Genomic DNA, 24,412 nt, shown 5'->3' with positions numbered 1-24,412 from the left:
GATTGATGGAGTCCATCTCCATTGTTCTCAAGGCGTCCCACAGCATCTTTTCTCCTCCTTCCACCTCAGCTCAGAGACACTAATCTATCCGACCTGCAGTAAGTCTAACAGATCTGATGTTCACTGTCTACTCTCCATCCTTGAACTGAGTGAACAGCAATCACATCCCACAGCAAAACCCCGATCTTCTTTATCAAGCAGTGTCACATGACGGTGAATGCTTCTTTATCCGTTTGTGCGGCTCCTAACTTAGATATTTATTCATCGTTATCGATGCGTCGGGTTTGTGGTCGGGTGATTGCGCAGTCATTCATTTCAAGTGATGGAGGAAGAGCTCCCATTTCTGCTACAATCTCCGCTGATGATTCGGGTTCATAGGGAACAAATGAACATTACTTTTGGTAACACTTGGCTCAACCCCCTTATTTCGCATTTAGAAATATAACGATATACAAAGATTGAAAAAAATAGTTTACTGTAAATAACACACTGTAATGTAGCTGTAAGCACACAGAGACATTTGAACTGTTTAAGAATGTACAGTATTTGTCAACACATAACTTTTCATGTTAAGAAATATTTGACCTGTTTCGTTGCTAAGTCTGTTATTCAGTCACATCTGTTTATTCACCAGCTTCTACTTTTGCACTTTGCTCATTACACAGTTCTAAAATAGTTCATGTTTACATTCTGCTCCTGAAGGCCAAATAATGGGTGGTTAATGCAAAGTGTTACCATTGGACTATAGCTCTTGCAGTCTTTGCACAATTCAAGAATAATAATGAAGAAATAAAAAAAAAGATGTCTATTTTCCTAATAAAATTCAACGAGACAACTTCAAAATGTAACAAACAGTCAAACAATGAAGAAGCTCTCTACAGGGTCACAGTTAAGAAAACAGATCATACATGGGTCAAACAGTATTTGCAAGCAATCTGAAAACCTTTTAACTATTTCTTTTTTAATTAGCTATAACATATGGACCGGACAGCCTGCTCTGTCAGGATTCTCTGTGCTTAATCTGTCACAACAATAAAATAACAGGCGCACCAAAGTAATTGCAAATATAATTAGACTGATTAAAATGTCTGCAGATTACCATTTTCTACCTAAATGTAGAATGATATGTCAAAATGCATGCATCATTGTGATACCTGACCACAGAGGTCGTCTTGTGTGTTGGCATGACTCGTCTTTCCAGTTTAACACAAACCAAATCACCAACTCTGCTCTGTTACAGATTATGTAAAAACTGAAGTACGATTAAAGTGCACTTGAGCGGTGTGGCTGTCCCAGTTTGTTCTGAAAACTCTGGCCCTGTCTCCATATCTGATGGCATTGTTTGCAGTGTCCATGAGCCCCTGTTTCAAATTTTGCCTGTGCTTGACTTCATTTGTGTTGCAGTCTTTGTTTGTGATTTACAGATTTATTGTTTGCACTAAACTTGCCTGTTTTTACGATGAACTTGTGTATTTATATATCTCTTGAAATGTGTGCAATATTTATATTTTGCTCTCTTTTGGGGAATTTAAAATAAACTGAGTTCCATAGATGATATGCTTGAAGTTGCTGGCTCCCCAGCATGTGTGAAGAAGTGGATGTTTCTTTTTCCACCCTACAAAAAGCTATTGGTTTGTCTCAGTTGATCAGCTACACTTCCACTGATGTTTCAGCTCTTTTCACTCCAACTCTGCTCAGAGATTACATCGAGGCCTCACTCAGCACTTTTGTGTCGATTTCAAATTCAAACTAAGGTTTTTTAAAGCTGCGGTTTCATATGTGAATCTTTCTGTTTAGTCGTCCCAGCGGCAGCATGTCATGGCTGCTGAGCCCGGTGAGGACGATGTGCATCCTGGTCTGGAGACACTACAGGCTGCACTGTGTGGTGCTGCTGGCTGCTGCCCTGGGCCTGCTCTTCTTCTCCCTGCCCTCAGCCACAAGCTATTTAATCCTGCTGGGTGAAGCCCACTCACTAAATCTTATGTCTTTGATCACCTGTAATGTTTTAACTGTTTCCTCTACAGCTACAAAAAAATAAAAATAAAAATCTGCATTCACAACGTGATTTAACAGAAGCTCTATTCTTTTCCATGACGTTGAGTACATGTTCAGTCTTCCTTTCCTGCCGATCCTACATTGTTTGTGATTTATGGCATTTCATCTAAGACGAGAGAAAAAAATATGTCAGTTGGATGTTGTGTAAAAGGAAGTGCATTAATTCCTAACTTATTAGGTTTCATGCTGAATATCCTAAAGTGTATTATTTTCCATGTATGTTTTACAAAGACCAAAGAAAAAAATGCTTGTTTGTCTATCAAGTCCATTAAAGCCAGTGGAATCTAACATCACCAGCTATTTTCTCTTGTTGGCCAATTCTTTTTGCAAGAAACGCTTTCAGAAATAGCTTGTTTTGTTTGGTCATTAATCTAAAACAGAAAGAGATCAAATTCACTGTAACATTGGGCATTGACCATTGAAGCTGTTTCATTTTCTTTTGATTAATCGATAACTCATAATCCTTTCAGCCTGAAAAACAACCTGTGATGATAAAACATTCTGACTTTACGGTCGATCTAGTTTTTCTGTACCGGTGTTAAGGAAGGGCTTCGACTTTCCCCTCACTGAATATTGGGATAAATGGAACATAAACCCACATACCCCTAACATGAGAGACTGTTGCAGCAGCATCTGCAGCTCTGGGTTCTGCTGCCTAAGACCCTCGATCTCTGGGATCAACTCGGAGATCTCAGTGAGGACCTCTCTGTACGAACAAAAAGACATTCTGACTGCTGATGCTTTTTGTTTTCCCTGTGTGTGTGTGTGTGTGTGTGTGTGTGTGTGTAGATATTACTCACAAGTACTGGTTTAATCTGTTCTCTGCCACTTCCCAGACTTTGATTCTGTCATCAGAGATGATGCTGCCCAATCTTTCCCAGTAGGCTTCGTCCTCTGAACTGTCACGGGCTTCTACTTGTGGACCACTGTTGGAGTTCTCCCTTTGCAAAAAAAAAAAAACAAACACATTCACTGAGAGACTTATCTCAACCACTGAAGCACATTTAGCTGCCATGAATCAAACCTCCACCTTATTTGCTGCTCGAGGAAAGCTTTCAGAGCAGGTAGGACATGATTTGGATGGATGAGGTCAGAGGTCTCTGCCTGGTCACTGGATTCCCCCAGCTCACCACAAACATCCTGCAGGCAGACAGAACAGTGAGGTAAGATGCAGTCTAAATAAATGTATCTTGTTCATGAAAGACTTGAGGCCAGTTTTTGTACAAATCGATGACACACCTGTCCACTGTGCTCCTCCTCTCTTCCCCTCCCCACCTCTGTTTGCTCTTGGTGCTGCTCTTTGTAGTTCATGAAGAAATTAGCCAACTTGGGCACATCCTCTTCTTCAACACCAAAAGCCTGGAGGAGAATTGTATTGTGGTTAAGTTTTCCCTTTGCTTTCTAATAGTAAACTGAGGCGATATGGAGCAATTTGAAGTTGTGGACCAGGCGAAGCCGGTGCTACATACTGCAGCATTTAGCACCAGCAAAATGAAATATACTCACACACAGGAGAAAGCCCATCTTCACAACAATCTGCTCTTCCTTCTCCAGGGGAGCCAGCAGCTTCAGGACTCTGTCCTCCATTAGAAAACTCTGGCAGAGTAGGAAAGCAGACCTTTGGTTGTCATGCCAACAATATATCTATACGACTCACGTGTATATAAATTATGTGTGAGTTCATAGCCAGATCATTAGCTGTGCTTAGCAGACTGGACTCTCATGTTGCCAATGTTGGATTTGATAAATATACAGTATTGGCGATTCTTTAAAGTCCTGTACAAATATTGGAGCTCCTTATTGACTCTTGCTATCATAAAGATCTTGCACTAGTTTCTCACCCCTTCCTCACACAACAGTTCCATCACTTTCTTCAGTGTAGCCATCGACGGTTTCTTGTCCTCCGCCTTTACATCGCTCTCACCCCGGCCTGCTGTCAGCAGCTTGGATTCTGTCTCAGGTCCCTGTTTTTGAGGGTGGATGGGCCCAGAGAGCTCCATGAAGGCCATCTGAGGTCGCTCCCAGGCTATGCCGAGGTACTGCTCACATATGAGCGAATCAGTTAGCAAAGCTCTCTCAACTAGTTGCTTCACCTCCGCCTCAACTGCGAGCCACATCTCCTCAAACTTACGAGCACTAGCGACAGCAATGGGCCTGTGGGAAGTGGAGAAGGCGGAGAAGGAAAGGACTTAACTGTAAGAAACAAAGCATGATACTGTATAGTACAGCAGTCAGTGTTACTTCAATCTAATAGGAAGACTCACTTGACTGTCTTCTGTGTGCATTCATACTGCTTGATGCTGCTTTTGATTTGTTTGGACAAACACTGTCTGGTGTCTCTTATCCATTTCACATGGCTAGCGTACTGGGACTGTAGATTTTGCAGCTCTAGCTGAAGACTGAATTACAAAGCAGTTGTTAGAAGCAATCAAATTTGAATTTTAAAAATCAATCCATAGTGGTTAGAAAATCTGGACTACCTTGAAGCTCTGCTCCTCATAAGGGTCAAGCTGATTTTGGCGTGTTCTTGCTCATCAGTTTGCCGGGATCCTATTATCTTCATTATCAAGTTAGTGCCCTTTAACCGTTGGTACTCTCGCTGCCTTACCTGTCAAGCCGAGAATAATACAAGGGGCCTCTCAAAACTGAGTTTGTCTTTGTAAAATTATCAAATATCGCAATTTAATATTTTCTGAAGCAGTTTAATCGGATTTTTTAATTTAAATTAACATAAAAAGATAATGGGTTTGATCTCAAATGATTAGCCAGCTGGGTGTGTCTTGATTGGTTCAAACCTGTAACTTTGTATTGCTTTCAAGCTGCTCCATGTTTTCAATATCTATGGCATCTATTATCACTTGGTTAAATTTTTCTTCATACTCCTCCACTTTCTTCCTCCTCTGCTCCAACGATTGTTGCTATAACCACAGTAGATCTCATCAGAAACAGAAGAGAGACACCAGATAAGAATGCAAATGAAAGGTGTGTATGTTGAGTACACTTCACCTCTTTGTCCCAGAGTTTCTTCAAGAGTTGTTCCCATTCGGCCACATCCCTTTTAAGAATGACTTCACCTTGCTCGTGATAAACTCTCTACCAATGACACAAGAACAACCATGAATAAGAAGTAAAAAGGACATGAACAGGATACAGAAACTACAGTCCACAGATGGAGTTTTGAGAGTAATTTCATCACTCTGTTTGGTTCAGCAGGAATTTGATTGTAAACCAAATCACAAACTAAAAGAATCAAATTTAATGCAATCTGTCAAATAGTTGCTGCGACATTTCAAACAAAAGAACTACAATTACATGCAAAACTCCCCATTTATCCAAATCTATGTAACCAACTGTTTGCAATAAAGGACCTTTTTGACCCAAATGTAGTCCTACCTTAATCTGGCTCATCTCCTCCCTATAGGCTTTTTTAAGGGTTTTCATGTGGTCATCCATCCTCTCAATCATCACATTCAGCTCCTCTGCCTCTTTCCTTAAGTCTTTCACATAACGATCATCCCCACATTTTAGCTCCTGCTCACAAAACGTTGAAACAGTTACCGTATTCTTAGACTTAAAATCAGACTAGACTGAATGAGAGAGGGAATGAGGATCAATGAGATAGAGTTACCTGTTGCAGGTCATTTATAAACTTTCTTTTGTCTTCTAATAGAAGGGCACACTGCTCCTGTTGGCTACTCTGAGCTTCCCGGAGCTCCTGAAGGGTTGCCTTCTCCTTGACTATCATCCACCCTCTAGTAATCTCTTCAAATTTTTCCTGGCTAGACTTCTCATGACTTTCCACTCGCTCCATTCTGGGCGAACAAGGAAACACAATGACAAACAGGATGGGGTGAAGAGATAGAGATAGGGGACAATGAGGGTAAAATTTGCTTTGGAAATTGAAAAGTATATATTTTACATTGTAGGGATGAACATTTTACCTAATTCTGTGAGCTTCCTCCACCTCCTTCCTTCGAGCTGACTCTCTGGCATCAGCAGCAGTTTGGATGTTGGTCACAAACATCGTCAAATCCCTCTGCAGGTTGGTAATCCTCTGAAGAGAGATCTGAAGACAGACAAGAAGACAGTTTCTATTCAACACGGTCACATTTCTGTTCATTTACATTTCACTGAAGTTGTCTTTGGCTGGTCTTTCTAATTTCATTGTGAAAAATCAACATGATAATCATCATGAGAAGACAAATACAGATTGTCGCTCTTGTCTTTTTCTTGTGCACACCCATAACAAGCACCTTGTACCCTAAATTAGTGGGACTTAGCATGATTGACAGTTCATTTGATGAATCAAATACAGACCTGTTGAGGCAGACTCTCCCAGACATCCTCAGTGAGCTCTCCGGACTTCTCCCCAGCTTCTTGTGTGAAGACCCTGAAGGCACCACCGTTTAATGATCAGGCTTATTTTCCAGCAAAAATAAAACAGAGCACTTATTTTTAATAAAATGCGTCCTTGATGCGCAGGCCGCATAAAAAAACATAACTTTAAGCCTTTTAACATCATTTTTAAAAGAGTTAAAGTATATAGTATATATAAGTAACAGTATTTAGCGGCAGTAACGTTAAGCTAGCTTAAGTTACCCGTCCTTCGCCCTCTTGTCTTCGGGCAGCTCAGGCGGTCTTGGCGCCTCCTCCGGATCTTTCTCGGCTTTTTCCATGTTCGGGTTATTTTCAATTCTTATTTTGGAGAAGATACTGACAGAAAATGTGACACAGAAACTGTTAAATGTGGTGATAAAGATCTCAGAAATCTGCCGGCGCTGCGCCGGTTTGTTATGGCTGACGTTGCTATGGAAACTGGGCAGTGTTGCGTTCAAGTGCCACCGTGTGCACCGGCCGCTTGTCCTTAATCTGTCGGTGCGTTTTAGCGTTTTAGATATCAGGGTTACACTTGCATTTTTAAATGTACTATTTGGGCCCACATTGACTACTCTTCTATAAAAAATATTTTGGCTCATTGTATTTAAAGAAATATAACAAAAAATTGTATAGTTTAAATTCTGCAGTTTGAAGAAGCACAAGGGTTTTATTGTTGTTGTTTTGTTGTACAATCTTTGTATATATTTAAGTATTATCAAATGGTTGGCTGACCTTAGAGGAAATCATCAGTTCACCACATCTTGGACAGATACAGTTTTACAATGTAGGTTATTATAAAAACATGTTCATACAAGGTTGGAAGTTATTATTATTATTATTATTATTAGAGCAGAACTCCCGATGCAAAGCAGAGGGTCTGGGATATTATACGTGGCTTGTTGCTGCCATCTAGTGGGATAAAAAATAATGCCTCCAAATTTCTTTCCTTAGCAAATTTTATGACATGATCAAATAAAAAAAAATAAAATAAACCAAAAAAAAAAAAACTTTATCACACATTTTATACACAACATTAAAGTTTCGTATTAGGCCGACAGCTATTTGTAGTCACTGTTTACATCTATGTGCTTTCCAATGGCCTTCTGTGATTTTATGTGAAATCGACAACAGAAAATACAGTTCCATCCTAATCAATTTCCATCCCTCAAAAATGGGGGGAGCAAGAAAACAGATTTTTCAGGTTCCACTTCAAACTTCTATTTCAAGTGGAACTTGTGCTCTCTAAAAATCCCAGCAACATTTCCCAACACAGACAAACTTGAGTGATGAACACAAACAGGAATCAAAGGTGCAAACGAACACAATCATAAAGGCTACTTTCAGTATTGGTTGATTGACATGTCAGTGACGTGGCACTGTTTTTAATCATACAAAAAATTGATGAAGAATAAATCTTGTGGCATGCACATGGCAACAGTATTCATTTAAAACTATTAGGCATTCTTACTTTGACATTTCGTGTCCTTAACGCCATGTTCAGAAGCTGACTTTAGGTGGCACTACAGTCTTGTGATTAAAATATTCCCCTGACATAGCATACCTGAAATGTGCAGTTTCTGACATGTGGCATGATTGAATATCAAAAGCAGAATTATCTACCATTGAAAAAAAATAAATTATGCTGATAAAAACAGAGATGCAGTGACTCACATGCACAAACTCTGGACTTCATAATTTCTGCACACTCTCCACACAAATGATAACTGTCCTCTCAAGCTGATGGCAAGATGGGCAGTGTCTGGTTGCCCGCACAAACAAACCCACACATGGGTCAGATGTTCCTGCCCTAAAGTGTGCCCCCCACCTTTCCTGCCTGTTGGCAGCCCTAACACTGGACCTTACTCCCCGAGGCATCATGCAGCTCTTTTGGCCTCAAGTGGCCTCAGTTGCTGCTGAGCTGAAAGCGATGCAAGTCAGGCAGCAAAGGTTTCTGACATATGATCCAGCATCTGTGATGTCACCAACAGCTGACATGTCATAAGACCTTTGTGAAAGGGGGGAAACAAGCGATGAATGAGAAGAAGGTTTTCAACAGACCCTTAGTTGGAACATTGAGAGCTTTTGCATCAAGATGCTGAGATTACAAACTGAATGACTGCCATTAGAGAGTGATTCTATAATCTATCATAATACCATAAGCTAGGGATTGACAGACTTTGACCCTACTCGCAGGTGTATAATAAGCCCCATTCACTCTGCATATGCTCTTTGAGGGGAGGGTGCATGTGTGTGTGTCTGCTAATTCCTACCCCCAGGGGCATATGTTTACTCCTTGTTCAACAAAGCATCATATTCATTGCTCAGGGGTTGAGAGGTGCATAATCTAAGCCTGACCTTCAGCCAGTTAACTAACTGACAGCTTAAAGTGTTTTTTGGGGGGGGGGTTGCATAACAACTTAAGTCCTGACTAACAGTTTCTTAATATTGCCATAACAAAGGAGATGTTTGCTGCTTTGTAACATGGGATGTGTTATAAATAATGTAGGTGTGCGGAGAAAAATATCCGAGGGCAGCAAGAAATCCAAAGCTATTTAGCCCAGGAGAGGTTTTGTCCTTGTCAATGAACAACTGAGCAGATATTTAATAAGAATTATTTTTAATAAACACAAATGGAAGGCCAAAGTTTCAAATAACATGACAAGCATCCCCTTATTCTTCTATAGAATATAAAAAGTATTGACTGGAGTGTTTATTGCAAACAAGCATGTAATTCTCAACATAACCTTATTACCTCTAAATTTTAACCTTTAATCTTGAGAGAGAATGTGGAACACTGCAAATGATGCAAATATACCAAAACACAAACAGTTTGCAAGGAAAAAATAAATATAATTCTCCTCAAGGTTTACTAATAGTTGCAAGCAAAATGATCTCAAGGTCTTTGCAGCGGAGGCCACTTTTCAGTCTCTTTCAATAATCATTTCTTATCAGCCAAGGTCCAAGCAAAGGTTTGGGTCATCATTTAGACACTCAAACATCAACTATGGCCAATTCAGCCTCAGCCATTACCCTGTCACATTCCTGCCACACTCCCTCCTGGGCTTTACAAAAGTCAACCAGCAAGTTCACACATTATGAGCCCAGAGAGCTCAAGAAAAAGGGAGTAGATGTTTGCACCATCTGAAGGTCTGGATGTATCAACGCTGGCGTCCATCAATGTGCATTCAACTGAGATATTTTTTTTAATTTAGATAAGAAAAAAAGTTGCAAAAAATATTTAGTATCAGTGAATTTGTCAAATACCTGCTTTCCCTGAAGAGTTTTTTGTTGTTGTTGTTTTTTAAGCTATTTAGTTTCTTTTCCAAAAATAAATAAACGAAACTACAATATTCACAGGAAATCTTTTAACTAAAATTCACTCAGTACTTTTCTGTGGGGTAATGGCACCTTCATTGGGTTCACAAACTTTTACTTAAATCTGCACCCATTTTAATCCTGCAAAGAACTGGAGCAAGCAGTCAAGCTAAGGATATGATTCTGTTTACAAAATCATATTAATTTCTTGCAAATAACTGACTGGCAGAATAATTCTACAGTAAATGTACTTTCTGAAGAATTATTCTGTCTTTTTTTTTTTCTTTTTTTTTATCCAAGCTCTTTGTGAATGGATTAGGTCTACAGTAATTTTGCATGGCGTCAGGCCATGGTTACTGGTGGATTGTGTTTTTTGCTTCACTGAAGTTTATCATATGTGACGAAACACATACTAACTGCATAATGTAGCCATGTACAATTCAGTTAAGTTTTTGTGTGTCAACTTTGTACACTGCACACATAATTAAAAAGTAAACTTCTCTTTCAGAATCTAACAAAAAATTCTTAATATCTTCTTTTCCACTGGGACAACAAAGACTATACACAATGTGGGTCAATAATCGAAACCACCTCTGTCTCTCAAGGTGAAGTATGAGAGACCACAGAGCACTAAATTCAGCCTGTTGATGCTCAAAAAAAATCTTTTTTTTTTTCAGTTGTGAGGCAAAGAACTTAAACACACAGACTCGTGTTTCCCTCCCCAAACCACAGTGACTGTGGAAGGCACTTTACACCCAGAAGCTCCCCCTGCATGCCATGAGATTAAAAGATGTAACCTTGTTCGTAAACACTAGTGGAAACTCTGTTACTGTTCTTGGGTAGGTTGCTACTTCATATTTTATACTGAATAACCTTTAAAAATAGCCCCAAACATTTATACAAGCTGATGATAACTTTAACAGCAATGTAGCAATTTATAAAAACAAACTAAAAATGCTGTAATATGTCTACCCTAAATCTCTATCTGAGAATTTCTTAATAAATGAGCATATGAACACTGTTCATGGGAAGAATAAAAATAAAAATAAATAAATCAAGCTGTTCACTATTTTTGACTTCACATGTTCATACATGAGACAGCTGTGATGTCTCAAAATCATCGCTGCCCACAGTCTTGAGACAGTCCAATGACAGGTGAGAAAGACAGAAAGAAAGAAAGCTTCCAAACTGTGCAACCTTTTTCAAAACAAACAAGTCACTTTTAATGGAGGGGAGCTTTAAAATCAGCCCCACCAGGATTAGGACTAACAAATTGTTAGTTCTGCTTTTAAAGGCTATGCATAATTGTATTAATTATCCAATAATATCACACACATCATATGGATATATATATTTTTTTAAATCAGTACTTTCAGCAGTACATAGTGAAATGTCTGAATAGATCTGATGAAGTGAAGCCTAAGCAGAGGAGCGTCTTTCCCCACCGGCCCTCTCCGGCACCCTTTGCCACGGGTGTGTGTTGACTTTCGGGTCGGCCTCGGAAAAAGCATCGAGGCTTATCTGCAGTCAAAGCTGTCGCTCCCTCACCGGAGCCCGCGTGTCGAGGCGCGCTGCCGGCCGCGCTCCGGTCATATGACTCGGTCTATCCGTAAAGCTCTTGGAGCCGCGGAGGTCCAGCAGTGGCTGCGCTCCATAAGACCAAAAAGCCAAAAGGAGTTTAACGGATGTGTTGCAGCGATTATTCGGCCAAGTATCTTTATCCCACATTTAGATTAGCTCCTAATGATGGAGGAGAAGCCGCGTTGCAAGAAAACACAAGGCCACGTAACCCGAGAACAAGGAGCGGGCCTGTGCGAGTCACTGCAGGACCACATGGGCTCATTAGTCATGAAGCACAGCCCCGGTCCTGCTGCTTCTGCAGAGCACACCGATGGAAGAAGTCTCAGGACCATCCGAGGAGCCAAACAGCTCTGCAGTGTCACATTTTCACTGGTGCAAGAACATCTGCGGCAGATGCAGGAGACTTGAATGGGTTCATGATCATAGTGGCTTTGAATGAAACTTTTCATTTCAAGCTGTTGTTGTTCGAGCGAAAATGAAATTTTCATTTGATATCACTAGAAGCATAAAGTAGTAACAGAAAACAGAAAAGCTGACGTAAAATGCTTGAAAAATTGGGGGGGGGGGGGGGGGGGGGGGGTGAAAGAAGAGAAATTGGCCTCTTCACAGCCACTTTAATATTGGCTGCTGTCAGCAAAGCATACTTAAAAAAAAATAAAAATCATCATTACAGCTGCATTAGCACTTAAGCAGCATTTTAAAACTGTATACGGGGAGCAATCAAATCACAACTTATCTTATATTTTCATTTTTTTTATGTCCATTTCAATTCCACGAGATATCGCATCAATATCTTATGAATGAAGTGCAACAATTCCTTCTGAAATAAAGTGAAGTTTAAGTATAACATGATATAAAATGTAAATACTCAAGCACCACCATACCTGTTTTCAGTCCTTGAGTAAACATACTTTGTTCCTCTTATTAATCTTAAATTATTCTAAAAATCCAATTATCATCATTAGAAAAGTGGTTGGGGTTTCACTTCAACAGAGTGCGACTGACAGCAAAATATTTATTTGGGTTTATGCATTCAAAGCCAAAGTTTATATTACTTCACAGCAAATGAATTTTCAATACACAAATTCATCAACTAAATAGCTCATAAAGGAGACTGCATTGTCATGAGTAGTTCGAAACCTGTTAACAAATTAAGTTAAACATCAGCGGAAAATTACAACAAAGCAGCTTAAAAGCTTTATGCAACCACCAAAAACTACTGGAAAACAGGTAACATCACAGCGAGTTACTTCCGAGCTCTTACATTATGTGTTATGTCTTTATTTGGCCCCCACCCTGGAGATGTGCACCCCCTCCTCTTACAGCAGATACATGTCAGCACTAATGGACATCAAGTGCCTCCTTTCCGCAGCTCTCTTCTGGACATATATTAGAGACAGAAAACCCATTTCTCAACTCATCCCATAAATGGAGCACATACACAAAGCTCACCTGTGCACACAATCACACACTCACACACAGCAATCAAGCCACTCAGTCTTTCCTGTGACAGTTGTCTCAGACTGCAGGATGTGCCAGACATTGATTCTAACACAGATCCTGTCTTCGAAATAAAAACGTCTAAAATCTGACAAATTTCACAAGACAAAGATGATGTTTGACAGTAAGGAGTAAACCCAAGGGGTCTGTGAAAATTTTAAATTATTATTATTATTATTATTTGTTTTTGGTCTTTTTTTTTTTTTTTTTTTTTTTTTAACTAGAAATCTGAATTTCATTTTAATTTCTCTAAATTTTAGTTGTAAGGATATGAAAAACAATGTGCAATGTGCCAAGGTTCGTTTTGTGCAATAAAAATTCCAGTGCATTTCACATCGAGTGTCATTTGTTTTGAACCTTGAAGTCCATTGAATACTGACTGGTATCACCACCACCCCCTGCCCAGAAAACAACTGGTAAAGGAGGGCATTCATTCATAAGCAGGAGATCAGTCCAACCTCAGGCACGAAACAGTGACAGATCAAACCTTCAAACCAAACTTTCCATAAAAACAGAAATGTTTCACCTCTCTCCTCTTCAGCTCATTTTGTCCTGAATGTTCATCAAGCTGGCATAAGACTTTGCTCGCTTCGCTGCAACAAGAGAGTTTACATTAATAATTCAGTCGTCTGTGGAAGTGCAAAAGTGCAGTTCAATTCTTCTGGTCTTATTTTGGAATATTTTACTATTTGCAATATTTACTACTTTACTATTTTACTTATTTGTGTGCAGTATTTTAATGTTTGTCAAATAGAAAAAAAGCTGGGAGTGGCTGTAAACTGGCAAACCATTTTAATGACTGGTGAACATAATAAGGCTCAGTGTGTACTTACCCATCACAAGCCATCTGTTGTACATTCTGCTCACTTCCTAACAAAGTTCTCTGATCCTTCAAGACACCCAAGGTTATAATAATCCTGCTACCTTGTATATAATCCGGAGGTTTGCCAGACTATTCTAACCTAGACCAGCCCCATCCTCCATCTCAGCAAAAACTCCACTATCACAGCCAGTCGACTGCCCCTCCACCCTCCACAAAGACCACAAACTCTTCAAAATCCTGTCAAAAATCTGTGTGTGTGTGACAATGGGCGAATTAAGCTGGTTACTCACGGTGTATGAGCTTGCGTTTCTTTTGTTCAGAGTGAAGGAAGCTGCTCAAGTAGAAGATGATGGGCAGAAAGAGCATGAAGCTGGACACAGCGATGACAGGCACCATCTCCTCACGGGGGAGGGAACAACCAAAATCCTTACTCCACAGTATGCGTGTCATATTCATCTGAAATGAGACAAAGTATCCAATGCAACACAAAACTTACACTCAGATGACTGCAATAACACGGCAGTGTTAGTACTGATTTAACACACAACACACTAAGATTCCTGCTCAAAATCCAGGGACCTTTTTGCTTTCGGAATGTTATAACTTGCAGCTCTTCAATCAGGGATAAAATTTCTGAATTAAAGAATTCATTCCCATTTTCTTTTTTTCTTTTAAACCAGAGTGATTATGTTCATGTCAGTAACTACTAATATAAAAGAGCAGCCACTGAATCACTCAAAACAAGCTTAAGCATAGAAAAGAAACCCTGACAGCAAAAAGGGCATCTGGAGAGTTACACTTCCTGTTTCTACAAAGCTCCACTAGCTGGCAAGATTCCCCTTTTCAAATATGTTTTCCTTCAGTTTGTGATTGAACATGAAAAGAATATTTAAATGCCACATTCTATTATAATTCTTATATTCTCTTCTATATCTGTGCATTACTTCCATACTTATATACTATTGCACCATGCAGTATAAGAGTTACAAAGAATATCAAATTCAGCTGCTGAGCAAGTTTCTGAAACAAGTAAGTTGCACGTGTGTTGTTCCCAGGTCAAGGCTGAACTAACATTTCATGGTTAGTATTACTTTGTTCAACTATTTGCCATGAACACATCATCCTGTCAGCAGCTGAAGGTGCATGAGGACCCCTGTGTGTAATTTTTCCTTTCCTCCAGGGGGTGCAGCTCTTTCTCTTCCCTTATTAAGAAGTTGGACCCTGCTACATACCATATCCTCAAGGTCGATACACAGGGTGTCATTGTTCTCCATCCCGCTATACAGCTCATTCAGGCCTCTGTATGTGCTTTTACAGTTTTTGCACAGCTCCGTATGATTCCCCTGTGAAGAAAAATGGAGAAGAGGACAACCCTGTTGGTTAACTTCTGAACATGGCTTCATATTACAGATACAGAGAGATTGACACCTAATGTGGAAGGTACCTGTTGATACTTCACAAAGCAGCTGAGAGTTTGGCTGACAGTCGACATGAAGTACAGCGTGCTATTAGTCGGGCCTTGAAGTTCTTTAGTGATGCACTCTGCACAACAGGAAAATGAAAATAATCGTCCATAGGATCAATAAATTGACTAATTACATTGGATCCATTATTGCACTTTTTGAGGGTTTCACCTTTAGTTATGAATTAATTTACACCATTACCCAAGAGTTCAACCAAATTTCAAGTTTAAAAAAAAAATCTATCAAACTAGAGCTAAACCACTTAGTATTTAATATTATTGTTTTTGTCATTGTCCAAGAAAAAATCCCAAATTTCCGTGGTCCTGTTCCTCAGTTATGCAGATTCTCTGCTTTTTTGTGCTTTAATCTGACAGTAAAATGAATATTTGGGGATTCTGGAGTATTGATTAACAGAGAATAGCTATGCACTGGTAAATAACTAAAAACAGTTAGTCAAAAAAGCAATCACTGCGTGAACAGTGATAGAAATTGTTATTCAATACAGAAAACACTGGGAAGAGTTAACTCGTTTGATACAATTATACACTTGTGTCACAAGATATTATTTGTTATCATGGCTGTTGGTGTTTGTTAAAATGAAAGTCACATGTTTTATTTATGCAACAGTCAGCATGCCTCCTCTCATTAAGGCCTCACTGAATGCTGCATCCATTTGACCCCACACTCTCACCTCGTGTGTGTGTGTGTGTGTGTGTGTGTGTGTCAGAGGTGCAAACATGGCCACAAAGTAACACATTCCCACCCACAAAAGAGGACTTACTTTCACATTTTGAGCTTTTCCACAGGCCTTCCACATTGCTGTACAGGGCAGAAACTACCATGAGTCGATCACTGCCCAGGAGACTGTCCTTGCAGCTCACGTTACTAGGACCCGTCTGAGGACACAGGAACACAGCACGCACTCATTCTGTATTTTCTTGAAATGCAACTGTTGCACTTTTTCTTCATGTCTAATAAACTTAGACAGAAACAGCGCCTAAACAGCAAATAAAGTCATACGTTGCTATCAGTTCAGAATGGGGGCAGAAATATTCAGCTTTAGGATTGTGTGGCACAGACATTCAGTCATGTAAGCGAAATTCGCTGACGTTTGCAACAGGACAGAAGTTACAGAAGTCAAAACTGACCACAAAACACAAACAGCCCCAACAGTGAAGTATCAAAACTTTAAGAAAGATTGACCTTCATGTCTGTCTGTGGATTAACTTCACTTGGGGGGTAAATTTACAGCCAGCGGTGGCCAAACTTTTGCGTTCAGCTGCATCTACAGGGGTGGAGGGTGAAGTTCTCCCTTGACTTGCAGATGTAAAAGTTATGGGATGAGTGGCTGTTTCCTCATGTGTGTCAGCAGCCGTCAGTCACATCACAAGACCCGTGACTCATGAGACCACGGCGCATTAGTGAGGCCTGCGTCTGACACCTACCTGGTCTGAGGAGATGTTGGCGTAGACCTTCACAAGGTCACCATAACCCGAGGAGCAGTTCCGACACACCTGGACGGGCCGGGCAGCCGGTATCAGACAGCCCACATAGGCCTCGTAGCGCTGGCTGAACGTGTGAAGCAGCTCGCTGCAGTACTCGGTGAGCTCCGGGCTTTCTGGGAGGGAGGACGGAGAGTCGACCCCGACGGGGCTGAGAGCCGAATCTGCAGCGCCAACGTCACCAGAGCCGAGAGAGAAAACGTTTAGCGTCAGTAAAACTAAAAACGAGCCGTCTTTACGGGGAGACATGGCTGGAGGGGGATCAGAGCATCTGGCCCTCCGCTTCCTCCACAAACAACACTCGAGTTCCTGGTTGCCTCCCGAACGCGATCATGTGACAGGCGACGATCTCGCGAGATTTCAGCATCAGAATCAGCGCTGTGAGATGAGAGCACAGCGGCGTGAAAATTAGGCCTGTTTTCATCCATGAATTTATTGCAACTGTATTAATAACCCGCTTTTCTGTGGGTGTGTCATTTAAATATTATTCTAAATAAATAAATAAAAAACAAAAACAAGAAGCTATTTACATCTGCCTCTTGTTTCTGTCTTCCTCTTTCCTGGTTTACTTTCATTATGACTTCTGTTCTGATTTACTGTAAGCCAACTTGTCTGTTGCCTTGTTTTTTCTCCCCCTCTCGAATTACACAATTTGTTCTTCTTAGTCACTTTTACACTTTTTTTAATCCAATCACTTTGAATGTAAACCTCAATCTTTAATCTTTTAATGGACTAGTCTATCTATCCATATATCTGAGCCCTTTACATTGTTGTGCAGTCCCCAAAGAATGTGGATTGTGTTTGACAGACAGGCTGGTTGCTCCTCATAGTTGCCTCATTATTTACAGGGTTCTGACACCATACAATTTTGCAGTGTGGGCTTGGCTCAGGGAAAATAATCACAGAGTCAAGGTAAATGATCTGGGCTCCAATCCTGATTGTGAATATTGTCAAAAACCCCCTTGAATCAAGCAACTGCAGTCAATGGCCGTTAATGTGAAATTAGTGGCTCTTGATAACTTGCAGGCTGCGTCAATTCTGCAGTCATCAGAGTCTAATGAAAATGAGGGGGGTCGGGGGTGGGAAAGGCTTGCAGCATTAGCAGCCTATTCTGATGCCTGCACACAACTCCAGTGGTAAATATGGATTCTGGCCCCTGATGCTCCTCTCACTGCACATGGCACTGGCAGCTCATTAACTCTTCTTCTCATGACCAGAGTTCACCTAATTGTTCAGATGTTCTCCATTCTTTCAATATTTTTACTGCTAGGAAGAAAGAGTGATTCACTACAACCTATATCCTATTAGTTTTTTTTTTTTTTTTTAGCTCTGTGTGCTGCTATATAGATGTCCCCTTTGTTACACCTTTAAAAAAAAGTCTTCTAATTTTATTTAAATTTTGATGATTGCAATTATTATTATTGCCAAATGCCTTTTTGACCAAGTAAAAGTGTAAAAGTGAAGTAAAATAAACATTTAATCGCTGTTATGAGAACACCATTATTGTCAGATGGCAGAAGATGCCTTCATTAGCATGTGATAGACACAGAAACCCAGAGGACAAAAATCACTAATTGGGTCCATAAATGAAATGATAGTGATGATTGGAGCCCACTTTGGACTGATGACAAGTCCAAGAAGCTGGCCTGAATTGGAATCGGATTAATGAATGTGTTTTATACATTTTAAAGATTTGGTCGATAAGACCACAAACGGATAATGGAGGCTCCGTAATGTGTAAGAATATACTGTCTTCACTTGAAAGCACACCAGCAAAAGATTGTATCAGCTCTGCACTTGTTAAACTTGTTAGGCACCATTTTTGTCCTATGCCCAATTTGGGATATGAGTCTATTTCCTTAAAGTGGACAATCACACAGGGGTTAACTCAAACCGGTTCAGCCTTAAACTTGGCTCTTGGCGTGGGGAGAGAAAATAGCTGTAAAGTTATGCAGAAGTTATTCTTCATCCTTCGGGCCGTCCCTAATCCGCCAAAAACCTCATTCTTTCATCGGAGAACTGTGCCTCCTTTCTTGTCCCCCCCTCTCTATACAACATAAAGTCAGACTGCATTTAATGGTTATGTCGGGATGGGAGAGGGGCTTTCTTCTTCCCCCTTTCTGCAGAATATTGCCCTTTTCGTCGTGTGAGTCTCCCAACCCGCTGGGACCCCCATATTCTTCCCTCCGCGTCTGACTCGAATCACAAACTAACCCTGATTTTCACCACTTTGCTGGGAATTGCAGGGAGCGATAATAGAGATTTCGCTTTCATTTTATACGCTTGACTTGGTTATTGTTGCTTTTCTCCTCTCCCGTGATTCTCCCCTTTTCCAGGGATTAGCCCTGACTTCGCCCGCTATACTGGCCGCCGAAGTGCCCCTGAGCTCCGGGATGACAATTGATGCAGATCAAGGCGGACCCATTCTGGGCCCCTGAAAGGGACAGATCTGAGCCGGGTTTAAATGAAGGCGGTTTCATGGAAGAAGCGGATGCTCCTCAGATTGCTTCCCACGTGTGAAATACAAGTTTTCAGATCATAGCTCTTGGGGTTTTGAGTAATATAGTGGCTGATGATGATGAAGGCCATAATAAGCATATAGAGTAGATGGTGATGGTGAGTGGAAAGTGGTGTTCAGTGATGATGAGGGAAATGATGAAATGATAGAAGCTGATGATGACGTTGGTATGTATGAGGATATCACTGCCTATTGTGCTGATGATGAGGATGAGGAAGATCATGGAAATGATAAGTGTAGGAGAAGCTAATCTGGTTCGAGTAGTTTCAAGACATAAGCGAAACAACAAGTAGGATAAAAGAAATAGAGCTTGTGGAGGAGATGTAGGACACTAAAGACCTTTTCTCAACATGCAAAGCCAAATACAGGACTACAAAAAATGAGAAATGGAGCCCCGTCATGACTACAGGTCTCCATATTAACATAACAATGTAAAAACATAGACCCTACATACATAGACCCTAATTTGATATGAAATGAAGATTTCAGATGAGAGTGATATAAAAAGTACAAAATAATTGGAATATGTACATAGATTATTGTGAAAAAATGGGAAAATGAAGATTTTAAATTGCCATTATGTATTTTGTACTTCATTATGTTTTAATGGACATGTATTAAAAAAAATGCTAATGATTTAATTTGTAGTTTCCAGCTTCTTTGGCTTGAGCAAAATAATTAAACAGTCTGCTCGGGTCTCATGGTTTGGCTTCATAGATTGTATAGTTATTGTTTCAGGTTCCAAGAAGAAAATGCAGATTTTTACTTTTAATTAAGGATCTTATGCCACAGGATCGTGGTGGAAGAGCCTTCAAATATTTATCATGTTAAGCAAATCTAAAGAAGGAAAAAGTTGGAGATGCCTGACAGTTTTCAGGTTTTGCTGTGAATTAGCTCAACAGGTGTCACTGTCTAAGCAGCAGTGCAACAGTTTGAAACAGCCTGAATGTCCAAGTCCAAGTCACTAACATGTCACAGAATAGAAAGTTTCATCTATTTGCTATGTCTCCCCTAATCAGGCATCTCTGCAGCACTGTGAGAAGTTAATCTTTGTTGACGGTGTGTTGTGTTCCCTTCCGTGGGCCGGTTGGGTTTGGATCTCTCCCGTAAAGCCTGGTCTGTGCTCTTGTAGTGGGGGGATAATTACCAAACACGCAGCCGACTGCAGCGACACAAAAGCAGCTTTGACTTCCTCACTGCTGGTCTCCTCCGAGGGATGGTCCTGCTCCCTGCTCGCCCTGCTCACCCTGACTACTTCTCATCACTCCTGAGAGGCACAGACGTCTTGTTCCATAACAAGACATGAAACTGACTTCTTTCAGCTCCAGTGAACTGGACATAAACCCAGTCTGACAACCTCCAGTGCCCAAACAGAACAGAGAGAGGACGGGTGGGCCAGGACAGAGGACAAGAGAGGGGTGGGGGGTGCAGGGCGCACTAAATAAAGTTGTTATTCACTTTAATCTTACATCTTAGGGAAAAAATACCGAAGGAACTTTACTTAAAACCTGACTTGCCTAATTCCAGAGGGGTCATATGTGGAATCCTACATTTGCATCTGACTGGTGTGAACCTCTTTCACAGATAATTATCAACTTTTTATCTCCCTGATGAGTAAATCAATGATTCCTCCCTTTGGTCCTTTCAGGGCCGCCTTCCCCCTCTCAGAGCTCAGTGTATTACAGCAATGAAAGCACAACGTGCTGTAAATGTAATGGGCCTGGAGTGATTGTTTCTGACAAGCAACAAAACACGTCGTCCCTCCCCTCAAATTAGTCCCCCAGGAGGGGGTAGGGTGAGGGGTTCATGCCCCAGGAGACGCATGGACAGGCCTGCTTGACAGCGGAGAGCATGAGCATGCACATGACTTTCAGCAGCTCATACATGGGTGCTTTTTCTTTGCGGTTCGCCGTGATTTAGTAAATAATTATTTTGAGACTATCAGTGTAATTCCCATCAGTAAGAAATGCTTTCTTTTAAATACTCATGTTTCGTGCTTAGTCATCAACACCGCACAAATAAACTCCTTCATGGCCCCAGCTGTCATTAAAGAAGCGTGCACTCAAGTACTCACACAAACCTGAGATGCAGTGTAGATAATAGATCATTCAGTTTTTAAAGCAGAACCCTAACTGGAGCTCTTTAACAATCCTGTGGAATTTAGCAAAAAACACTCAAAAACAAAGACAAAATTTATCTTAATTTTACTCTGTCCCAAATATGTAAACCCTGGTTTAACCACAGAAGACATTTGCGTGTGGTGGTGGAGGGGGTGTATTTGGCAAATACCCTTCAAAAAAGGGAAGCGCAACATTACCATTCTGTGTTATCCAGCTGTATTATTCATAGTGGTCCAGGGGTGAATGTGCAGTTAGACCGGGAAGAAAAGGCAGTTAGCTAGTCAGTTAGCGAGGGTTTAGCTTTAAAACAAGCTAGCCCTGATTTGTGAACGAGGGAGTAAGAGGAGTGGTGGAGGGCTCGGTGTTAAGGAAAGCCTCTCCTGGGCCAGAAGAAAAGGATTTGGCCCAGATGCAAGCAGCGATGTTAACTTTGAGTGGCCCCTGCGGCTCAAACTCAGCATCGCCCCCCCCCCCCCCTCCTCCTTCTTACTTCCCAAGCCCCCAGGTTGCCTTTGCATGACATCATCCCCAAACTATGCCCCCCATACCCATGTGAATCTGAGCTGTCACAATCAGAGCCCCCCCCACCTCCCCAACTCCATTAAACTGTACTGTGCTGCAAACCCATACGTTTCTTTTTCCCCACCCACCCCCTTTTCCCTTTCTCCCTCTCTTCTTCTACCACCAATCTCCTCCCTTCTTCTTCTTTTTTAACCCCCAGAAAGACATTGTTTGAGTCAGGGCTTGATCAAAAAACTGTTGCCCGCCAACCACAGGGCTTTCTGTAAATTCAATAAGGCCACCTTAAAGATTTTCCTAATTAATGGATGACATCTTTGGCTGGTGGAGAGGCGAGGTATTCTGCTCCAGCTCGCTCTTTGTTCGCCTCCTAATTAACTTTCCTAGGTCACTCAGGTCCCCGCAACCTGAGAGTGAAGAGCCCCCATTGAGGAGGGAGTTGTAAACTTACTTTTTTTGCCTCGGCACTTAAAAGGGGAAAGCAACTATAGGGAACAGAAAATATCCTATTTAAGTCCTTTGTGAGTGAACTGCTTGCACATGTTCCAATAAAGGAAGTCTTCTAAATAAGCTGCTATGTTGCTCTCCGCTCCCCCCTTTCTCCCTTATCCCACCTCTTTCACTCCCAGCTCCACAGAAAGGTTATGAATGATAGCTCTGGGTTGAGGGGGGGTAAAGGGCCAAAGGACAGCATCTGGGCATTGTGGAATTGTGAGCATCTGAAACTTTGGGGGAATTTGAGGATGGGAAAGCACTGAGCTGCTGGGTGGTTGGGGTGGACAATTGAGAAAATGTGGTGAATATGAGAAAAAAAAATAAGTGCCTCTTTGCCCTCATCATTGTTTGGGTGTTTCTAAAAGACCCCATGTCTCCCAGCTGCTTTCATCACTCCTCATCTTTATCTTGCACCAAAAAGTCCCACAGAAGCACAGCTACTTGAAAAGCCTTCATATAGCAAGATAGCACAATCTGCTCCTGAGATGTCCCCCTTTTTTTTTTTTTTAACTCATAACTAATAACCCAAATTGTCATTTATTTTACTGAGGAAAGATAAATTCAATGACAGGACTGTCCACATGCAGATGCGAGTATAATCGCAACCGGCAAAGGTCAAATTCTCAGTTGCTTTGCTGCTACAGCTTCACTTGGTCGGCGGTGGATAATGTTATGAACTGAAAATAAAGGTAGGAAAAACCCAGCACAGACAGATGAGAGAATAAGTGCAAGAACAAAACACTGAACGAATGCTGTGTCAAAGGTAATGGTAGATATCCTCAAAATGGCAGGTTTTCATGGTCAAAGGAAGCGCCCAGCTTTCATCTTTGTGACAAAACGCCTGTCAGATAACCGTACAACCAGTTCTTATCTTCTTTTTTTTTGTTTAGCAACAGAAGGATGAGAGGTTTTTCAACCCAAAAAAAGATGTGCCATTCTTCAGTTCACCTGAAAAATTTTCCATTTGTAAATATCCATGTGGTACTCCCTCAGTTGTTTCAGAATAAAGTTAACTTCACATTACCTGAGAACTTCAGACAACTAAACTTGATTCATTGGTGTCAGTTTCACAACAGAAATGCAAAAATTAATATCAGTCAGTTCAAAACAGATAATGAACTGTGTGCTGAGTGCTCTCACCCACAAATGATGCATACTCCTCAGTATGACACACATAAATGCTGACCTGGTTCTCGTCTCTCCAAAATCATCATCCTTGACACTATACCAGAAGGTGAATACAGACAAGGCCACATAATGCCCTGATTCTATCAATGAATCACCATTTTTCTAAGTGTCTGTGTGGGTGTATTAAGACCCATGAGGTGAGTGTGAAGGTCCTGATGACAGCTCCCATGCACCGGGGTCCCCAAGGGTTAATGATGAGTGGAAAGTGTGACCCCCAGACTGTGACCGTTGATCCTGACCTGTGGAGCCAGCAGGATAACATCAGGAGGAGCGGGGCTGGTGAAGAGAGCTGGATCAACGGCAGGATAACTGTCAGCGTGACTCCAGGTGGACCTCAGAGGTGGAGGGACCTGATGACAGACATTCTGTGATTAATCTGTCCGACGGCCGCGGCCACTGTTCACACTGCTGCTGCCAAACAGCCATTTACACAATGTGTTAATGTGTGTGTATGCGTCCATCAACAGAATACATCACTTCTGCTCTTCTGCGTTCACCTGGAATGTATGTGAATGGATGAATGGGACATTTTTAAATCACAGCAAAATTGGAAACCAGTCAAGGGAAAGGAAACTTGATAATAAAAACTTTAACTTCTCATCATGCTAAAAACAAGATATGTCTTCAAAACCGTGATTAGTGTGGATTGATGACTTGCCTTTTTTTAGAAGATGGAGACAAAGCTTTAATTATATAAATTAATGCATAAATATTACTACTCTGAGTGAACAACTATTCAGATTGGTGTCTCAATTTTTTGGAACTCTTAATAATTAATGCATCATGCGTTATGATATGCATGCAAATACATAAAGGCATTGAAAAGTCTGAATAAACAAAAAGAAGAATTGTTAAACATATAAAAAGAGATGTTAAGATATTGTGTGCTACATTATTTCACTGAATAATAGTCTTAACTCAACTGACTCTGACTCCTGTTTCTGTGTGTGGTAAAA

General features: G+C 40.9%; 2 protein-coding genes across 5 annotated transcripts; both read right to left on the bottom strand.

Moving 5' to 3' along the window:
• Positions 1-458: 458 nt before the first annotated feature.
• Positions 459-12,840, bottom strand: drc1 (dynein regulatory complex subunit 1 homolog (Chlamydomonas)). 2 transcript variants are annotated; one of them, XM_029496690.1, is made up of 17 exons: positions 12,593-12,840; positions 6,655-11,712; positions 6,373-6,445; positions 5,997-6,121; positions 5,684-5,867; positions 5,449-5,586; positions 5,062-5,148; positions 4,851-4,973; positions 4,536-4,663; positions 4,320-4,454; positions 3,897-4,209; positions 3,562-3,651; positions 3,295-3,414; positions 3,086-3,195; positions 2,856-2,996; positions 2,659-2,761; positions 459-2,161 (listed from the first exon to the last, which is right to left on the bottom strand). In XM_029496690.1, exons 2-17 carry the CDS (start codon positions 7,029-7,031, stop codon positions 2,132-2,134), a joined length of 2,277 nt encoding a protein of 758 aa, XP_029352550.1. In that variant the 5' UTR covers positions 7,032-11,712; positions 12,593-12,840; the 3' UTR covers positions 459-2,131. The 2 variants fall into 2 exon arrangements, with proteins under 2 accessions (XP_029352550.1, XP_029352551.1); XM_029496691.1 differs by lacking the exon at positions 2,659-2,761.
• ostm1 (osteoclastogenesis associated transmembrane protein 1) lies at positions 6,689-16,930 on the bottom strand. Of its 3 annotated transcripts, none has more exons than XM_029496694.1 (7): positions 16,560-16,930; positions 15,896-16,010; positions 15,096-15,193; positions 14,884-14,994; positions 13,942-14,107; positions 13,355-13,421; positions 6,689-6,768 (listed from the first exon to the last, which is right to left on the bottom strand). In XM_029496694.1, exons 1-6 carry the CDS (start codon positions 16,863-16,865, stop codon positions 13,366-13,368), a joined length of 852 nt encoding a protein of 283 aa, XP_029352554.1. In that variant the 5' UTR covers positions 16,866-16,930; the 3' UTR covers positions 6,689-6,768; positions 13,355-13,365. The 3 variants fall into 3 exon arrangements, with proteins under 3 accessions (XP_029352554.1, XP_029352553.1, XP_029352552.1); XM_029496693.1 differs by lacking the exon at positions 6,689-6,768 and adding an exon at positions 12,330-12,707; XM_029496692.1 differs by lacking the exon at positions 6,689-6,768 and having other exon boundaries at positions 13,022-13,421.
• Positions 16,931-24,412: the final 7,482 nt, after the last annotated feature.

The sequence above is a fragment of the Echeneis naucrates genome, chromosome 24 (genome assembly GCF_900963305.1).
Source record: "Echeneis naucrates chromosome 24, fEcheNa1.1, whole genome shotgun sequence".
Lineage (NCBI taxonomy): Eukaryota > Metazoa > Chordata > Actinopteri > Carangiformes > Echeneidae > Echeneis > Echeneis naucrates.
The sequence above is the reverse complement of the archived record's forward strand: the minus strand, read 5'-3'. Positions and strand labels throughout refer to the sequence as shown.

Coding starts and splice junctions, on each gene's coding strand:
- ostm1 (XM_029496694.1), bottom strand. CDS start 16,865: ATGTCTCCCCGTAAAGACGGCTCGTTTTTAGTTTTACTGACGCTAAAC. Junction 15,194..15,895: donor GAAAAGCTCAAAATGTGAAA/GTAAGTCCTCTT, acceptor CCTGTTGTGCAG/AGTGCATCACTAAAGAACTT. Junction 13,422..13,941: donor GAAACGCAAGCTCATACACC/GTGAGTAACCAG, acceptor CTCTTGTTGCAG/CGAAGCGAGCAAAGTCTTAT.
- drc1 (XM_029496690.1), bottom strand. CDS start 7,031: ATGAGCCAAAATATTTTTTATAGAAGAGTAGTCAATGTGGGCCCAAAT. Junction 5,149..5,448: donor AGGAGATGAGCCAGATTAAG/GTAGGACTACAT, acceptor TGTCATTGGTAG/AGAGTTTATCACGAGCAAGG. Junction 2,162..2,658: donor AACAGTCTCTCATGTTAGGG/GTATGTGGGTTT, acceptor CTCTCGTCTTAG/ATGAAATGCCATAAATCACA.